The 18,530-nt window shown below is 36.1% G+C and overlaps 2 protein-coding genes, 1 long non-coding RNA gene and 3 pseudogenes across 11 annotated transcripts; 1 reads left to right on the top strand and 5 right to left on the bottom strand.

Annotated features, from left to right (window-relative positions):
• Nucleotides 1-1,790: 1,790 nt before the first annotated feature.
• On the bottom strand, nucleotides 1,791-3,214 carry LOC104784306 (putative F-box protein At1g49610; annotated as a pseudogene). Its single transcript, XR_015597617.1, has 2 exons — nucleotides 2,279-3,214; nucleotides 1,791-2,087 (listed from the first exon to the last, which is right to left on the bottom strand). The product of XR_015597617.1 is annotated as a putative F-box protein At1g49610 (transcript).
• A 1,581-nt stretch (nucleotides 3,215-4,795) lies between these two features.
• LOC104784304 (putative F-box/LRR-repeat protein At3g18150) lies at nucleotides 4,796-6,633 on the bottom strand (annotated as a pseudogene). The gene is made up of 3 exons (XR_015597616.1): nucleotides 5,679-6,633; nucleotides 5,317-5,497; nucleotides 4,796-5,233 (listed from the first exon to the last, which is right to left on the bottom strand). The product of XR_015597616.1 is annotated as a putative F-box/LRR-repeat protein At3g18150 (transcript).
• Nucleotides 6,634-7,075: 442 nt separating this feature from the next.
• LOC147946314 (uncharacterized) lies at nucleotides 7,076-8,629 on the bottom strand. The gene is made up of 4 exons (XR_015597615.1): nucleotides 8,262-8,629; nucleotides 7,912-7,976; nucleotides 7,701-7,830; nucleotides 7,076-7,499 (listed from the first exon to the last, which is right to left on the bottom strand). It is a non-coding gene; the product is annotated as an uncharacterized LOC147946314 (long non-coding RNA).
• Nucleotides 8,630-10,139: 1,510 nt separating this feature from the next.
• On the bottom strand, nucleotides 10,140-11,978 carry LOC104782491 (putative protein phosphatase 2C 30). The gene is made up of 3 exons (XM_010507439.3): nucleotides 11,012-11,978; nucleotides 10,560-10,739; nucleotides 10,140-10,443 (listed from the first exon to the last, which is right to left on the bottom strand). The coding sequence occupies exons 1-3, from the start codon at nucleotides 11,849-11,851 to the stop codon at nucleotides 10,279-10,281; spliced, it is 1,185 nt and encodes a 394-aa protein (XP_010505741.1). The 5' UTR covers nucleotides 11,852-11,978; the 3' UTR covers nucleotides 10,140-10,278.
• Nucleotides 11,979-14,723: 2,745 nt separating this feature from the next.
• LOC104782490 (DEAD-box ATP-dependent RNA helicase 20-like) lies at nucleotides 14,724-16,641 on the bottom strand. 6 transcript variants are annotated; one of them, XR_015597614.1, is made up of 6 exons: nucleotides 16,325-16,607; nucleotides 15,846-16,102; nucleotides 15,521-15,703; nucleotides 15,348-15,431; nucleotides 15,191-15,234; nucleotides 14,724-15,102 (listed from the first exon to the last, which is right to left on the bottom strand). XR_015597614.1 is itself a non-coding variant. In XM_087511766.1 (6 exons), the coding sequence occupies exons 1-3, from the start codon at nucleotides 16,408-16,410 to the stop codon at nucleotides 15,668-15,670; spliced, it is 387 nt and encodes a 128-aa protein (XP_087367892.1). In that variant the 5' UTR covers nucleotides 16,411-16,641; the 3' UTR covers nucleotides 14,724-15,102; nucleotides 15,191-15,234; nucleotides 15,348-15,431; nucleotides 15,521-15,667. The 6 variants fall into 6 exon arrangements, 3 of the variants coding, with proteins under 3 accessions (XP_087367892.1, XP_087367891.1, XP_087367890.1); XR_015597613.1 differs by having other exon boundaries at nucleotides 14,724-15,070; XM_087511766.1 differs by having other exon boundaries at nucleotides 15,846-16,110; nucleotides 16,325-16,641.
• A 361-nt stretch (nucleotides 16,642-17,002) lies between these two features.
• LOC109132720 (em-like protein GEA6 pseudogene) lies at nucleotides 17,003-18,391 on the top strand (annotated as a pseudogene). Its single transcript, XR_002037781.2, has 3 exons — nucleotides 17,003-17,017; nucleotides 17,846-17,942; nucleotides 18,038-18,391. The product of XR_002037781.2 is annotated as an em-like protein GEA6 pseudogene (transcript).
• The last annotated feature ends 139 nt before the right edge of the window (nucleotides 18,392-18,530 follow it).

Genomic DNA, 18,530 nt, shown 5'->3' with positions numbered 1-18,530 from the left:
GGCGAGAGAGTGCTCTGGTGCGCAGTCAAAGCCATCCAAGAGGAGACTCCCGATCTTGACTGCGTCATCTTCACCGGAGATCACGACTCTTCTTCTCATAGCTTAGCTCGCCGCGCCGTTGATCGATTCGGTGTTCACCTTCATTCTCCTCCTAAGGTCCCATTACGCCTAAAGTTCAAATCTTTAATAATTCAACACTCCTAAAGTTTAAATCTTTAATTCAATTTGAATTGGTTCTGATAACACAGAAGCTCTCAAGATTTGAGGGCAAGTTTCAATTTTGCATTTTTGGATTAGTTTTGATGCAATTTTTTATTTTGGGTTTTGTTGCTTTGATGTTGTGGGTCAGGTGACTCATCTAAGCAAAAGGAAATGGATTGAAGAGAGGACGTATCCACGTTAATGATAGGTCGGAGTCTTGGTTCGGTTTACTTAGCGTGGGAAGCTTTACGCAAGTTCATTCCTTTGTATATCTTCTTTTGCTCGCCTCTTTGGTTGCAAAGTTGTTTGCTATAATCCTATACTCATTATCCAACTATTAGTTTGGATATGATTTCTCGTGTTCGTCAGAGGAACTCTATGTATAACAATGATGAGTCCATTGCTAAGAGGTGTTTTTGCTCAAAGCTCTTTACGTCATTCTCTATTCAAACTTAGTGGTCTTGCAATACTCATAGCTTCCATGATTCTTAGTTGTTGGCTTCTGGTTGCAGTGAACTAGTGGAACTACTAGGAAATGCAGTTGCAGGAATGCATGGGAATATGGGATGATAGATGAACACTTTGGGATTAGCGTTGTTGAGTACATGGCTGCTGGTGCGATCCCAATAGGTAAGACTTAAAAAGGCTTGTCTATATGATTTTTATCTCAACAAATTCAGTTACTCTCGCAGTTTCTTATAATGGCTCCCTCTGTTTTGTTAATATTCGTGCAGCTCACAACTCAGCTGGACCCAAAATGGACATTGTGTATGGAAGAAGACGGACAAAGAACCGGGTTTCTTGCTGAGACTGTGGAGGAATACGCCGAAGCTATCCTTGAGATTGTGAAGATGAATGAAAGAGAGAGGCTTAAGATGGCTGAATCTGCTAGAAAACGAGCGACAAGGTTCTCTGAACAACAGTTACTCAACGCCGCCAAAAGCGCAACTTTCTACATAACTTTTCGCTTGGGCATTTGGGGGATTAGAGAGCATGTTGAACGCAGCGTTATAGTTAGAAGACTCATCAGTGAGCGTACAGGAAACTTGATCCTCCTTGATGCTCTGACCCCTTTCAAGAAGGAAAGAAGAAGACATGATGAAACGCTATTGCAAGCCTCGTTGGGCAAACTCACGTCCCAATGGGCGCGTTTCGCGTTCCGCGTTTGATAGATTTCCCATTTCGCGTTCGGAATGGCAAGATCCATTTGAAAATTAGGATGAGATGATGATAAACTATTTAATCGTCTACAACGTAAAAGAGGTGTGACTAAGTTAATATGTATAGTATATTATTTTTATCCACTACAAATAATCTTTCCGGAACCTGCATGTTACTTTCTCTCTTGTCGTGAGGTTTCGAGTAATATTTTACGGATATCCGATCCGACACAGAAGAACAACAAAATATACTAATAAAATTCATTCGAGGGATGATTCAGCTTACGTTGAGGTTTACCAAAAACAGTCTTAAATAAGCTTACGTTGATTACATCTCTAGACTTAATGTCTCCAAAGACCCACGATTCCGAGCATTGATACGGAAGCCAACTATACGAATCTAAGTAGTTGTCAACATACCCCTATATATAGCATAAAAAATTTCATTATATGCAAATTGATTTATCCATATTCTCAGATTCTACAATCTCAAAGTGAGTGAGGAGGATATTAATATGGTTTTTGGATTATTAAAACTCGGCAAAAGAATACCCGTCTGGCGTCACAATCCATTGTGCGTAGGGTTAGCTTCTTTAATTCAGGTGAGTGTTGTAGCAATCTTACTACACCAGAAATAACATCTTGAGAGATTGTTGTCTTAAGCGTCAAAACTTTAGCCTTGAACTTCGGGGACGGATAACCAAGGAGCTCGGCTCGAGATAAAATCTACCAAAAAGTAAAAGACAGATATTGAATATCAAAACGCACATCTGAAACAACATATAGACTTAAATAACTTAAAGTCATCCATATGATAGAAGTGGAGAGTTTGCAACTAACTGGTTCTACATTGGTAAAAGTAAGTTGGAGGCAACATAATATCCATCCATATGACACTTGAAAACACGAAAACATACCTTAAAAAAGTTTTCCCCAAAAGTAAGCTTCTCTACATTCTGCAACTTCTCTAGGGTTTGAAGACAATGATCAACTATTTTAGTTGGGTCAGACGCATCAGTATCTAGTTCAGCTTCGGTTAGAGACAAGACATCAACTAATGTATATGGAAACATAGAGTTTGTCAATCTTAATCTGAGGGAATGGAGATGTGGTGCGTCAATCCTTGTCCCCTGAAGCCAAACCTTGCTATCTATTTCTAATGTTTTCAGACGCGGTGATTTGCTGAGATCAAGATGATGGAGTTCATCGCAGTGATACAACCTTAAGGTTTCGAGAAGGGGAGAACCAGAGATAATCTTAGCAAAGGATAAGGTTGCAACCATCCAATGTCAGGATCTTCAAAGATGTCCAAGACACAGAGCATCTGGGATTGACACAAGCATGTTTTGACTTAACGTAAAGTTGCTTGACAGAGGAATTGTTATAAAAGAAAGCAGGAATATCATGAAGACGGTGCTCCAACCACAGATTCTCCACGTTTCGGCACATGGCAAACTTGATCCAACTGTACATGTAAGGATGATCATACTTTAAGCTTCGGACACAGAGCTGAAAGCTCATCATCTTGCGAGGCGTGTAGCGAGATAGGATTTTGTCTACGGAACTAGGGTCAAGATTACAGTTATCGGAGAAGGAGAGGGAAGGTGTGTCGCACCATACATGTCTCCATCTTCTGGACAAGACGGAAGTTGTGATTGCCAACTTGGTCGAGATGAAGGAGAGGATAACTTGGAGGATCTCATCAGGCAAAGAGCTGATTAAGTCTATATCTTCCCTTGGATCTCTTCCTCGTTTGGTTTTGCGGCGGCGATAATGACTAGGGCATCTTACAGAGGAAGTTGTGGCTCTGTCTCCGTTTCCGACGTTGTCAGCCATCGTAAGTTACGAACTCATAATTTTAATTTTCAATTTTATTCCCTAACCTAATTTACCAGTATCCTCCTTACATATATTGTTGGGTTCTAAAAGCCCAAATTAAACATTACAAACCCAATACATTTCTCCTCCTTAATTTCGCCGACTATAATGCTAAATTTTTTGGTTTAACTGATTAGCATTGGTTGGTCATTAACAAAGTTGTTTAAAAATATTTTTATTATAAATTTTGAAAGATTTTTAGTTAAGAATTTAATTAAGAAACTTTGAAATTTCATGGGTCCAATGGGGTTGATCCTTAACTTGGGGTTAAGAACTTTTAACATTAACTTTTTATATATAAAAAAAAAAAAAAAACAGGAGAACTTGTTTTACACACCATAACACAAGAACACAAAACACAAAGTACATAAACTGATAAACTCATTCAACTCATTCAAGATCAGTATATATATATAACTGAAAAACCGAAACAGAGGAGCAAAGCCAAAATTAAAGAAACTTTGCAGTGGTAGTGCAACTTGTATTACCTGCTGTTGTCGCTGTCCCCTCACAAAGTGCATGTTCTCATCCCATTTCCCAAACATAGTTGCAACTGTCTTCCCACTCTTGTCTTGAACTATACCATGAACCTGTGACGAGGAAAAGTTACCAAATGCCTCACAACGTAAATCTCAGACTATCAAATCTAGGTCTGGGCAGAGAAACGTAGCCAAAATATCTCATTCGAAACCAAACTTTTTACTTTTGAAGTAAAACAGTAACAATACCTTATTCCAAACCAATCAAACTACACTGAAGTTCGTAATAAAAAAAAGTATGTTTCGTAATACTATAACTATATAATATCCATTGAAGAATGATTCCTGTTTTATATACAAAAAAGGAACGAGAGCCAATCCAAACAAAAAAGGTTCTAATTTAGTTATAAATTTCTCAAAAAAACAAATAACCAAATGTCCACTCCTAATCACATGATCAAAGTTAAAACGTACCTGATGAGGATTTCGATCTATTATGGACTGCTCCTTGAATTTAAGTTTACATGAGTATTCAGCACTACCCTTAATACGCATTGTATCGTAGTGATCACAGTAAAATTTACCAAGCATGAGATTGTATATTGATGCAGTCACCTACAAGTTGAAAGAAAGAATAGTATCACTGAACAAGTAACATACAAAATGGTTGTTTGCTAGGTAAAAATTTGATTGGTACCTTACTCCACTGAAGGGTTTCTCCATCGTCAAATTGCAAAGTCAATACACCAACATGATCAAGCTGAATACTAATGTAAACCCCAGAATTTGCTCCGCAGATTGCTGTCTCCCCAGAATTTCCATCTCGTGCCATCACAATGGGTAACCTGACACCAAAACGAATAAAAGGTCTGAATAGCTATAGCTACTGAGTAAAACAGAGAAAAGTAGATTTGCGTGTTGTGATCTGATAAGCCATTGCTCTCTCTCTTGGGTCCTGGCCTAGTTGCCCACGCTTTTTCCAATTTTGGTTAGATATATGTAAATGCATTAGACAAATGTAAAGAGGTGTGACTTTAAGTTTAACATGTGTATATTATTTGATCCACTGCAAAAGTCTTTTAGTGAAAACCTGCTTATTCTGGATTAGTTGCTCAAATGTTTAGACAATTCCAAGTTCAGCTGCAAACTCTATTTTTAGAAAAGCTTTCATCTACCAATTTAAATGAGTCTGGAAGTACAAGGTCCAATAAGATTGAAGACAACCCTTTGGTTCGGTTTGGTTGAGCTAAGAACGATGGAGACATTGTTGTGGTGGAAAAGCATTGGAACCATCGGAAGCAATTCTTCAAAATCTCTTCCTTCAAGGTAACGTTCCAATCTTACGACCATCTTCTCTACTGTCTTGGTGGTTTTAAGCATAAGCTCCATAAACTTAGCCACGTCATTGGACTCTACATTCCTATCGAAAATGTTTCTAAAGACCCTTGCTTCCGAGCTCCAGCGTTGATCCATATTCGGGCCAAACCAATAAAGGTATCTGTCAAGGAACACCCCCTGTACATATATATTGTCAATATCTCGGATTATACAAAGACAAAGTGAGAGGGAAATAAATAGAAGGGTAATGGCGAATATACCGGAATTATGCTGCTAACAGCCATTGTGTGTAGCGTTCGTTAACTTCTTTAATTCGGGAGAGTTAAGTAACAATCTCACTATGCCAGGAATTACATAGTGAGAGATCCTTGCCACGAGTATCAAATCTTTGACCATGAACTTGGGGAAAGGAACACCGCGTAGCTCCGCACAAGATAAAATCTAACAAAAAGCAATGAACAAATATAGTGAATACCAAGAACAATGGAGCTGGCTTACATCCAAGACAATGAATTATTTGTCACACACATCTATCTAGAGTGCAAACAACATAGACTTGTTGAACTCTAAAGCCACCAATATGATTAAGGCACTTCTTAAATTAATATACTCGAAAACATACCTTAAGAAAGTTTTCCCTAAGAAGAAGCTTCTCAACATCCTGCAACTTGTCTAACATCTCTAGAGCCGTGGATTGAAGATCCCCAGCCTTGAGGTTTTCACCTTTACCAAAGCATATCTCTAGCTTAGCTTCTTTTAAAGACGAGACATCAACTAAAGTACACGGCAACGCATTCGTCAACTTGAGAGCGAGAACATGGATATGTGGTGCCACAATCTGAGTTGGCCCTGCACCAGAACTATTGCGACATACATCCAATGTTTTAAGACGCAACGATTTGCTGAGGTCAAGAACCCTCAGTTCATGGCAGAAAGACAACGTTAACGATTCCAGAACCGGACAACAGGATAAAATGTTAGCAACGGATTCATCAGAGAGGCTGCGAGAATTCAATGAAAGGCTCTGGAGTGATGTCCAAGAAACGGGGCATCTCGGAATCAAAATATCCAAACTTAACTCAACGCTGAGTTCTTTACGCGAAGAGTTGGTGTAGAACGAATCAGGAATCATGTAAGAAGTGTAATAGATACGAGGAATGATTTTTAGCGACAGATCCTGTACCTTCCTGGACACGGCAAACTCTATCCATCTCTCAATATAATCAAGGTTGTCGAACACGCTGGTACTGAGCATAAAGCTCATCATCCTTTGAGCCGTGTAGCAATCTAGGGTTTGTTGATCGAATCAGCGATCAGTTTAGGTCTATCGAAGGAGAGACAAGGTGTATTGGACCATACGTGCCTCCAACGTCTGGACAAGACTGTGGTTCTGATGGCGAATCTGGTCGGAATAAAAGAGAGGATATGTTGGAGGATCTCATCAGGGAGAGAGCTGATTGAGTCTACTACACCCTCTTTGATTAAATCGCAATGGTTGTGACTAGGAGGGCTTCTTAGAGCGACGGTGGTGGTGGCGCCGCCGTCACCGTTCGCCATTTTTGTTTTCTATAGGGTTTAGTGACTTTAGTCTGAAACAGACGACTAAACGACATAAGGGCAAGATTATAAGTGGGTTGTTAAACACTGTTTGATTTTTTTATGAATTTATTGTATAGTGTTTTGAATATAAGAACTTATGTTCTTTTAGTTAAAATTTTCTACTCCAATGGGAGGTTCTAATTTTGGGTCTCTTATTTTTTAAAATATTGTTTTTTGAAATTTAAAAATTGTAAATAGAATAGAAGTGGTATAAATGTGTAAATATTTAAGATTTTATAAAAATAGAAAATATTGCATTTAATTAATTTTTAAACATACAAAACATAGTAAAAACATTAATACATATTACAATAGAAGTGCAAATCATAAATGGAGAAAATGATAAATTTTGATTAGTATAAATTTTTATTGCATTTGAGTAAAAATTTTGATTAGTATAAATGTTTAAACATTTTCAGATTTAATAAGAAAGGGAAATTATTGCATTTCAGATTTTATATGTGTGAGACATTGCTGTTTTGTTTCCTAATAGACTGACAAATAAAAAGACTTAAATTGAAACTTAATCAAAAGATATTGCTGTTTCTCCAAATGCAAAATGCAAAAGTGCAAAAGAGCAAAAGACAATCATGGCCGAAGTCTTCTCCGTCTCAGCAATTCGTGACTCAAGCTTCAGTTTTATCTCCTTTACTACAAGCTTTCTCTTTTTCAATATTTCATCAAGTTTCTTCTTCCTTCTTAACTTCTCTGCACAACTTCTCATTGCGTCTCTGCTTTTCTCCGTCTTCATGGACCAAACACTCGTCTTTCTTGGTCTCAACTCTTCCAATGCTTTTCAGAATGGATCCATTACGTTGCTCACCATCGATCATACTCTTCTTCCCTGCAATATTTCTAATCATGTTAACCTCAAAATCATAAAGAATCTCCCTTGTCTTATGATTGATTATAGTATCTCATAGCTGTAGGTTCACTTCATGGCCTTGTTTAGAGTTGTGCTAATGGTTTTAATCTGTTACCTCTGTGGGTTTTAGAAATCAGACGATGAGGACATTGACATTCTGAATCATGAAGAAGATTTTACCTTGCCTCAGAGTTTCTTTGATAAGGAATAACCATGACAGAGCAAGAAGAAGAGATTTTTGTTTCATTTATCTTCTTCCATCTGGGCATCGAATCTAATATCATTCAACTTCCAAGCCCTTTGATCAGTTCTGAACAAACAAACAACCAAAACAACATTGAGCTTTGATCCAACAAGGACAATTCATACACTTCATATTAAGGTGAATTACCTCAGTGGCTTCAGCAGGTTTAGCTTGTTCTTGATTGGGTTCATCAGTCTTGATGTTGTCTTCTCCTGAAAACATAACAGTTTTAACCAAATCTTTCTAAATGACTACCCAGTTTATTCAAAATCTGCAATTGCCCAGATTTAGTGGAATTCACAAATCAAATGAGCTATTCCCACGTTTATTCAAAATCCAATGAAACCAATCTAAAACAGTTTTAACCAAATTTTTCTAAATGACTACCAATATATGTATATCACCAATTCAATCAAAACCAGCAGAAACTGCAATAACCCTATCCGCAATCCGAGAAAATCAAACAGAGACAGAAGAAGAAAGAAAGAAAGATATACCCAAGACAGAGCATAGTTTTTGGACAGCCATGGAAGCAGGAGAAGGAGCTTCAACAAAACCTTTTCACCAGCTTTGAACAATCTCGACAACATTCTCCTCGATTCAAAACCCTCCGATTAGCCTCCGCCGATTCAATCTCCGTCGCATCTCCTCCGACCCGATTGTCCTCTGATTCCATCTCCTTTGATTCCATCTTCTTCCATTGCCAATTCGACTTCGATCGAGAGAGACAGAGAGATAGAGAGGAAGTAGAAAATTAATCAGTAGATATTTTTTTAGCCAACAAATAAGTGACACGTATCGTCTCTTAGATCAGAAATAGGTATACTATATAAGGGTTCTCTTAAATTTTTTCTTTTGTTCTGATTTATTTTTTTGATCCAAAATGCTAAGAACTCCCCTATGAACCTGCCGATGGGGAAGGTCTAAGTTTGAGTTAGACGGACGCCTTCTCACTAAGCCTTTATTTATGGCTCAAATTATTAATGGGCTTTTTTAAAGCCTTCATTCAACAAAAGGATATGTATATACATATTTTTACAGTTGATTAATAAAGATAAAATATATGATTAATATTTAAATAATCTAAACAGTACTTCTAAGAGACTATTACTATAATTTAATAAATAGTAAATGTGAATTTCACCCCAAAAAAAATTAGAAAATGTGTAAATGGTTGATCAAATTTTAATGGCTATATGCCAAAATCAAAGAATTTTTCATACACTGCAATTTTTTTGTTGATGATAATGCAATTTATTGGAGATTTCATTGTAGAATTGCATGTAGTTTGATATGATGTAAAAACACACACACACACAAAATCATTATACTGCTAATATGCTATTACAATTAGATAAACAGTATTAGATTTGCTATTACAATTAAGTTTGAATATCAATTAAAAAACAAAGAAATTCAACCACAATTATAATATGATCTTTTCATTTGTGAAATAGCATCAAATTTTTTCATACTATCTTTCTCAATTGTGTCACTTAAGTACAAATTGTACACTAAGTGATGATAATCAATGGAACAGATATATTAATTTTTTCTCACAATGTCAAAATGGTTAAATGGTCCAACTTCATATTATCGAAAGCAAATAGTATGCCAAATTTTGGAGCTTGATATCCCAAAAAACAATAACAATAAATTAATTATGTCCAAAACCTTTATTTACATGTAAAATACCGAACAAAATTTAATAGTAAATATAGACCTAATGAAATTAATCAAATTCAGCTAATAATATGTGTTAATGAATCTCTACAAAATGCTTTATGAGTTGTAAGGTATTTCATCTTATATGATCATTAGAAAATATATCTCTCATACTCATGATTCACAATTTATCTTTGTTACTTATATTGATTACATTTATTTACAAAAATACTGAACAAAATTATCAGAATGATCAAAATCTTAAGACCTAATTATGAAATTAATTAAATTTAGCTAAATACTGAACAAAATTATCAAAATGATCAAAATCTTAAGACTTAATTATGAAATTAATTAAATTTAGCTAAAATGACGTCGTTACGGTTTGAGCAGTTAAGAAGTAACTTTGATTGCTCTAAACTATATCCATTACCTTCATTTGGTGAAGCAGAAAAGATCAGCTAGAGAATTAAGGGGGTTCGGACTGTTGATACTCTTGAAGAAGGAGGTGGGTAGCTGTGTGTAAGTTGAGCAACGACATAGATGATGCGTATAATGGTTATGCATATGTTTGTTTGTCAAATATGGTTGTCTTCATTGGTTGCACTGAAGAAGGTAGAAAGTTGATTAGGCTAAGTACGTCTCCTAACCAACTTTGTCGTTTTTGAATGCAGAGAACCCAAACGAAAAGATTGTATATGACAGGTTGTAGTTCTAGAGTATTAATACTAAATTAATTACGTTCAAAACCTTTATTTACAAAAATACTGAACAAAATTATCAAAATTTTAAAACATGATTATGAGATTAGTTAAGTTTAGCTAAATACTACTATTATATGTTAATGAATTATGGAAGAAAATGTTGTAGCTGAATTATGATTACACTTATATCATCCAAAGAGCCTCTCTTAAATGATAGTTCGGCTAGTTTCTTGCACGCCAAAAGTGTATTTGGATTCTCTACGCCTACGAAGTATGGTCGAACCACATCGACCGCCTCTTGGTTCGTTACCTATAACGTTCCAAAAACAAAAACAAAAAACAAAAAAACAAAACGTTTTGACACTCAGTTCGTAGACCAAAAAGAGATAATCAACTTTGGAAACATTCATTTCTTGTTATGCTTACCTTGTCCCACAGGCCGTCAGATGCTAAGATCAAGAACTCGAACTCCGGTCTAATCCGTAATGTTCTGGTTTCCGGTTCGGCTATTACCCACTCCTTGAGATACCGGTCTCCAATTCCTCTTGAGACTGCTAGTGTCCCTTGAATTCTCCAAACGCCATTGCAGCAGTCAACATAACCACCCTACACACGCACACAAGTAAGTAAGTAAACCAGACCCAATCAAACACAAAATAAACCAAACAGCACTAAAACATAATTTGAACGCAAAACGCATGGTAGAATGATTCTCAAATTTGCAAATATATATCCAACCCCATTTTTGTGGAATTGCGTTTTCCATTCATACATTTGGTGATTCCAATAATTTGATGAAAAAAACAACATTTTTAATGCAGTTTCCACAATTATGCAATGCTACTAACCAAAATCAAATGCATAAAGATAAAACTCACCAATGCTTCAATCCGTTTGAGCTCATTTGCTTGAGAAGGATTGTGATCGGAAGTGAGAGCTTCAGCGGTTCCATCACGACTCATAACAGCCCGGCAGTCACCTGCATTCGAAACCGCGAGCTCGCCTTTTGATATCAGAGCGGTTACACAACATGTCCCTCCTCTCGAGCCTTCTTTCAAAAAATCCTCATCCGTTTTGATGTAACCTTCCCTTATCGCTCTTTCCATCGACCAACCTTCTCCTCCTGGTCTCGTTGCTGCCATGGCCGCCTCGATATTGTTCCAGAGATTCATCACCGCGAACTCCGCCGCCTTGGATCCGCCGTGACCATCAAATACCCCAAAGAAAGCGTTTTTATGAGCTCCGCCGTCGTCTTGATCAACCTCCGCGACATACCGGTCTTCCATTGGTCCGCGTCTTCCTCTCTTACAATAAACAGAGTAGTATCCATCTTTCTCCGCTTCAACAACCTCTACCCCTCTCTCCGGCGTCTCTCTCGTCGTACTGCACCATGACACAACCGCAGGAGCCGCGGTTAAGTCAAGCATCGGTGGCCGTTTCCTTTTCAACACTGTTTCAAGATCCGAACCCGGATCAGTATTGGTCGTAGTCTCCCTAGGCTTCCTTGGAGGACAAGCAACCATAGTCAGCTTCGGTGGTGTTGAACGAGGAGAAGACGACGGCGTTTTGACAGACGTAGGAGAGAAAACAAGCGGAGGTGGGAAGAACACGGGAGATTCCGGAGCCATGACTACAGATCTCTTCATCTTGAAATCGTCGGTGTGTTTCTCCTTCTCTCCGTTTCTCGTTTGTTTGATCGGATTCTTAGTGAGTTGCATATAAGAAAATAAACTAAAATAGGGTTCTTCTTCTCTTTTGTTTGTTCTTATAAATATTGTTCTTGGTGTGTTGCTTATTTATAATTTCTTGTTGTTTACGTCTGAGGAAAGCAAAGAACTTGTGAATAGGGAAATAATAGTGGGCGGTTGGTTTGGATTTTTATATATGACTAAGTTTTTTGGTCAATGGTCAACGAAGATTATTTCTCTCTCTTGCATGCTAATTAACACCTTCGTGACCAAGTCTCTCTCTCTCGTAATTTAGTCAAATTCACGTCGGTGCCCAAATTAACCCATTCGTCTCTATCATTTTCTTTGGCTTTTATTAAATTGCCTTAACGAGATTTGTGTACATTTGAATAGGAGAAGGTTGGACTCGGACTCGGTGATCGATCACGTGAAATTTTATACTTTAAATGGTGGTGGTGAACTATATTTCTTGCTGCCGTCCATTGAATACGACGTCGGTGTCATTTCTAGATTTTAAAATTATTACGGTCAAGTGAAATATTTCGAGGATCCAGTAGTACTAAGAATGAGGGAACTAGTCAATTCTGGTCTTGATACCAAACCTTTGATCAACTATGCATGTATCAGATTTATTAGAATCTTGTAACTTAATATAGTATTTTTGCATTCATTACTGAATTTAATTCGAAAGTAGAAACCATCAAACTTATAATAATCTGGTCAATGTTAGTCTATATATGGATCATAATTCAATTTTTTAAAAATATGAATAAGTATACTAATGGTTCGAAAACGTTTGATAGGATGGTACTATATTTCTGAGTGCGAGTCAATCGATTCCAAAGAGTTGAAACATATGCCTTATCAAGAAAATCTATATCCATTTTTATAAGGAGTGTTGGTATTTATATAAATGATACTTAAATAGATACATATAATAGTTCGTTTGTTATAGTCTATTGCAAAAATTGCTTCGTGAATTTATTTATGAAGGTTGTAATATTAATTCAACCTGAAAAGTTTTCAAACGTCATAAGAAAAAGTCAATTATTTTCTGTAGACCTGGCAAAATGTAATGTATTCATTTTAAGGAAAGAGGATTAACAATTGCTCTTTTCTTTTAATCGACGTAAGGCATCATATCATACGCAAGTGTGTTTGCATTAATGATGTATAGATGGATTTGGTGTGGGGGAGCAATTGACCCTAACTCGTCATAGGAACACAAGTAACTTCCCTCGTAAGAATCACTCTCATGTCGGCCTTTTTTTGACTTGGCAAGTTATCGTTTTTTTTTTTTGGTTTAATTTGTTCACAATACAAAACTAAAAACGTTTAGCTAAGTGACATTGATAACCATTTGAGACAAGCTAAATTTACATCAAAATATGCTACAAGCAATAGGGAATGCCACATAAAATCAGTTAAATACAAGTGATTCCTTACTCTTTTCTGTATGCAGTCATATTAGAATCTCTATCATTCTAATTTCTAAATGTGGAAGACACAGAAGCACAAAAAAAGTATGGTCGATTGTTTTCAAAATCACTCATAATCCTTTATTGACTAGCTATTATTGCAAGCAAAATGTTTAAATTTCCTTAGAAAATTGATTACATTAAACGGATCAACTTCTACACGTGCAAGTTCATCTTATTAAATAAAAATGACCGAAAGGAATAAGGTGTTGCAAAATCAAAGATTAAGAAAGGAAAAAAAAAGATTTAGTTGTTAAATTCTTGAATTAAGATTCAACCCTTTTGAAGTTGACAAAAATATTCTCTCTTTCATTTATATTTTCAAAAATAAGACTACGCCTTCAAATTTAAATATTATTTTTAAAAGGGAAAATTTGCATATGAATTTGATTGAACTCTATGAACGTATCTAATCAATTTGATCGGGAACTGAACATGACGAATGGACCACCTAACGTCAACGAGTTTTGACCAACAAATATTTATACACCTAACCACAAGGCACAAATTCAAAGATTGACTCCTAGCGTTCCAATCATGAAACCCATCCATTGTCTTGTCCATATACGTCAAGGTTATCAAGTTCTTCTGCAGGTGCTCATATTTACTTTCATACAGTATAGTCAAATGATTGAAAGAATTTATAAATATGAATAAATAAAAATAACATCGGGGGTATAGTTATAGGCCACGCGGCGAAGATGCACGGCACTATCACGTTCAAAGTATACGTCAGCTATTAAATACAGACTCGTGGCATGTCAGCAGCAAAGAAGAGCACACGTATGACGTACCGATTGTCCCTGATTCACCACGTCGAACATCTACGTTGCAACACAAGCAAAACGACCTCCAAATCAAAATCCAAGCCCTATTTATAGATCAAGCTCCTCGAGCCTTCTCCGTATCATCATCAAAGTCGCTGTGAGTTTGTTTGGTTTTTCTAGCGTTTAAATAAACTTGTGTGTTTTAAGTAAGTATAGTGCAATGGCGTCTCATCAAGAGAAGAACACTACAAGAAAACAAGCAAATAGCGACTGCACTATTAGTCACTATTTAGTCGCTAAACAGTGTGTTACGACTAAATAGCGACTAAAACCAGTAGTCGTAAATCGAAAGTCGCTAAAATAAATAGTCGTAAAATTAGTCGCCAAATAGCGACTACATTACGACTATTTTGCGTAGTCGTAAATGTAGTCGTAATATAGTCACTAAATTTAACGACTACACTACGACTATTTTACGACTATTCTAAATAGTCATAATGTAGTCACCAAATTTAGTGACTAATTGAGGACTAATTTATGATTATGTATTTAAACAATATTGTATTTATACAGCATTATATATATATACTATTTTGATAATATATATATTTTATTAATTATTTTTAAATATATATAAGTTATTGGAATGAATTGATATTAAAAATAAAAAATACTATATTTATTATTATGAGACCATAATATCAAAAAAAACTGTATTACAAAATAAAACTAAAAACATAGTTAAAAATAAGAATACAAAGAATACATCATACTACTAAAAAAAGAAAGTAAATATTGGAAATGCACAAACATCAAGGGTTAATGTTTGAAGCGACGGAGAAGGAGGTTGCTTTGCTTTCCCAAGAAGTCTTTTGCTTTTGAGATGAATGTTGAAGATTTTGACCTGAAGCAAACTGCAAAGACCGAGACAAGGAGAAAGGAAGCTGAGCTGATGGAAGCATTTCTTAAGGAACTTAAGGCGAGGGAGAATGAGCTCAGATTGCCTAATGACACCATCAGAGAGAAATTAGCTGAGCTGGAGAAAAAATAAGTTTGCTTAAATATGCATAAACTGGATTTAACAAACACAAACGAGGGAGAATGAGCTCAGGCTGCTTACATACCTTGAAGCGAGGGAGAATGAGCTCAGGTTGCTCACATATACCTCCTAAACTCGATTTAATAAACCCAAACAACTTTGGTTAACAACTGTGAGTCTATATGGTCACATGAATTCTCTTATGAACTGGATTCCCTTGGACTTAGCTCAAGCAAATATACCTTAGCCCTGGAGCGCCCAACATGAGAAGGACGAAATAGATATTGCCTATTCAGGTTACTGACTTCAATAGTGTCCATTTTAATCTGTAACATCGAACAAGAACCAGGAAAAAGAACTTAACATCGAACAAGAACCAGGAACAAGAACTTCACGAGCAGAACTCAAGCGTTACCTATAATTGGTTGGGCATTGACATGGACGATTGAAGGTAATAAGTAGGAAAGAGTCTTTCCAGAGCCAGTTTCAGCAATGCTAATAAGATCACGTCCCTTCATTGCCATTGGCTAGCCCTGAGATTGTATAGGCGTAGTAGGTTCAGTTAAACCAGCCTTCTTAATCTCTTCCAAAACATAATCTAGGCCAATCAAAAAACTCTTATCAGTAGATATATACAAAAGAACTTACATAGACATGTAAGTGAAACTGATCACAGTCTAAATCAAATGAAACAGAAGTCAAATCCAGTAGTAGTTCTTTTGGATATGAAATCAGCTTACCAGGAAAGCCAACATCACGAAAACTCTTGACAGGTTTGGTAATATCTCAACAACAGTAATTTCCCTCAGCTTACGATACTCTTCAACTTCTGCCTCAGTCATAGCCGCCACAGCCTGCGATTCGACATAGAAATTCTTCTCGAAAGGAGTCAAACCATCCAAATCTAGCTTCCTTGGAGAGTCATTGCCATCACTATCCTTTTTCATGCTTGATGTATGACTACATGAGCTTCCGTATGATGAAGCCCCACCAAACCCTGAGTCACTAAGAACACACAAATTTGAAAATGAAACAAACTCTTCTTCTCCAAAAGTAAACACCACAGAGAATCGAAAACGCTTAAAGCACACGAATTCGATCAAAATTAAGCCGGACTGGCTTCATACTCGGTACAAAGGAAGTGTATAGAGCAACTAAGTGGAAAAAAAATTCTGAGTTTTATCAATTTCAATACGAAAGCAAACACACACACACTTACCTTCGACGGTGTGTTGTATTCAGAGCGGTCAGCATCAAGTAATTTGGTTCGTTCTCGGAAGTAGTCTTTACGGGTAGGTTCCTCATGTTCAGGGATTCGACAGTGAATGAAGGCTACTCCAGAGCGTGAGTAATTACGAGATCTGAGATCCGCAAAAATGCTCTGGTACCAGATCTAAAAACTTGAGAGGATGAAAACAACGACAAGATGAAGATCGAATAGAATGAAACAGCGGGCGGAGGAGAGAAAGTTAATCGGCTAAAGAAGAGAAGGGGAGAAAGTTAATCAATCCCTCGTGAAGGAGACGAAAGAGAAACAAGAGCTGGAAAAAACCTTGTCCGTTGGATTAAATTAATCAACGGTTGATAGTGTAATCCATGTGTTTACATATCATCCAATAAAAAGCTTTCATTATTTAAAGAGTAATTTGTTGGATCAAAACATATATACTTTGCAATTCTGGGTTCATAATTCAGGAAATGACATTTGAAATTTATGATTTGGGACTTGGGGTTTTGAAATTTAGAAGAATATTAGACTTGATTTAGATTTAAAAATAATTTTTTTTAGGTTTTAAAATGACTAAGTTTAATAAATTTTGTAAGTATATAGTTTTTGGAAAGACTGATTTATATGTAAATACTAAATAGTTTTACATCTTGGTTTTATAGATATTCAATGGCTATATTTTGGGTGAATGATCTATGATTTAATTTCTATACATGAATTATAAAGGTTTTAAATTTAAGGTTAAGGGTTTTTGAGCATAAGTTTTGGGTTTGGGGTTAAGTGTGTTGATAAAAATATAGGATTTGGAAAACTATAGTTTTTTGGGGTTAAGTTTCGAAAAATTAGTTATATACATATATATAATGGTTATGGTTTGGTTTTATGGTTTTTGAATTAATTTATAAGATTAAGAATTTAAACTTCAAAATTTAGATTTGATGATCTAGGTTTTGAAGTTTGGTTAAGGGTTTGGGGGTATAGGGTTTAGGGTTAAGATTTAAGATTAGGGGTTAAGTTTTGAAAAATTAGATTTTCTTTTAAGCATTAAAGCTTGGTTTTATGTATATATAAGAATGGCTATGTTTTAGTTTTATGGTTTAAGAAATAATTTCTAATATTAAGAATTAAATATTCAGGATTTAAACTTTAAGTTTATAATTTAGGTTTTGGAGTTTGGTTAAGGTTTTGGAGTTAAATTTTGAAAATTTATATTTTCTTAAATAGTGACTGATATACGACTTATTGGCGACCTTTACCATGAGTTGCATCTTAGTCGTTAATTTAGCGACTATTTAACAACTATATGTTCTGTTATACAATATAGTCATAAAATAGTTATTAAATTACGACTAAATTACCGACTACGGTAAGTAGTAGCAAAATAGTGACTATTATACGACTAAATTTTTGTAGTCGTAAAATTGTCGCTAAATAGTCGCTAAATAGTGGCTAAAAATGGCGACTACATATGTCGTCGCCATTTGTAGTCGGAAAAAGCATGTTTTCTTGTAGTGGAAGCAGCTGGACGAGAGGGCAAAGAAGGGAGAGACTGTCGTACCAGGTGGCACTGGAGGCAAAAGCTTCGAAGCTCAACAACATCTCGCTGAAGGTCTTTCTCTCTACCATTTAATAGTTGTATATATGTATATGAAAGTATATTCATGATATTAATGTTTGTGGAACCTTATTTATTAATGCATGAAGGGAGGAGCCGAGGAGGGCAAACTCGGAAAGAGCAGTTAGGAACTGAAGGATACCAGCAGATGGGACGCAAAGGCGGTCTTAGCACTGGAGACAAGCCTGGTGGAGAAAACGCTGAGGATGAAGGAGTCGAGATAGACGAATCCAAATTCAGGACCAAGAACTAATAAATCGAAGCTTCGCACGGTTGTAATATTATAATCCGGTTTAGAATCTTTCCATGTAGTTATACGTACGTTATGTTTAGTTTCCTATCGTACGTAAGTTCTTTGTTTAGTTTACGGGATGATGATCATGACCATGTCCATGTGTGTATGTTTTCGTCAACGTAAAAGTTGTTTCGTTTGTTTTCCGGTAGCCATGTTTTGTCTCAGTCTTTAATAAGAAGTTAAAGATTGTGGGATACTGAATAAGAAGTTAAAGATTGTGGGATACTGAACATAGGGTATACTAGTGCGAGTTGAAAGTGAGGGAATTAAATATGAAACTCCGAATG

The sequence above is a fragment of the Camelina sativa genome, chromosome 4, assembly GCF_030686135.1.
Source record: "Camelina sativa cultivar CO46 ecotype springtype chromosome 4, ASM3068613v1".
Lineage (NCBI taxonomy): Eukaryota > Viridiplantae > Streptophyta > Magnoliopsida > Brassicales > Brassicaceae > Camelina > Camelina sativa.
The sequence above is the reverse complement of the archived record's forward strand: the minus strand, read 5'-3'. Positions and strand labels throughout refer to the sequence as shown.

What these genes read in the sequence shown, in the direction of transcription:
- LOC104782491 (XM_010507439.3), bottom strand. Translation starts at nt 11,851, where the DNA reads ATGCAACTCACTAAGAATCCGATCAAACAAACGAGAAACGGAGAGAAG. An exon ending in TCAAACGGATTGAAGCATTG is followed by an intron (nt 10,740 to 11,011) that starts GTGAGTTTTATC and finishes GTGCGTGTGTAG; the next exon opens with GGTGGTTATGTTGACTGCTG. An exon ending in CTGACGGCCTGTGGGACAAG is followed by an intron (nt 10,444 to 10,559) that starts GTAAGCATAACA and finishes GGAACGTTATAG; the next exon opens with GTAACGAACCAAGAGGCGGT.
- LOC104782490 (XM_087511764.1), bottom strand. Translation starts at nt 16,410, where the DNA reads ATGAGGAACCTACCCGTAAAGACTACTTCCGAGAACGAACCAAATTAC. An exon ending in AATACAACACACCGTCGAAG is followed by an intron (nt 16,111 to 16,324) that starts GTAAGTGTGTGT and finishes GTGTGTTCTTAG; the next exon opens with TGACTCAGGGTTTGGTGGGG. An exon ending in TCGTGATGTTGGCTTTCCTG is followed by an intron (nt 15,704 to 15,845) that starts GTAAGCTGATTT and finishes TGATTGGCCTAG; the next exon opens with ATTATGTTTTGGAAGAGATT.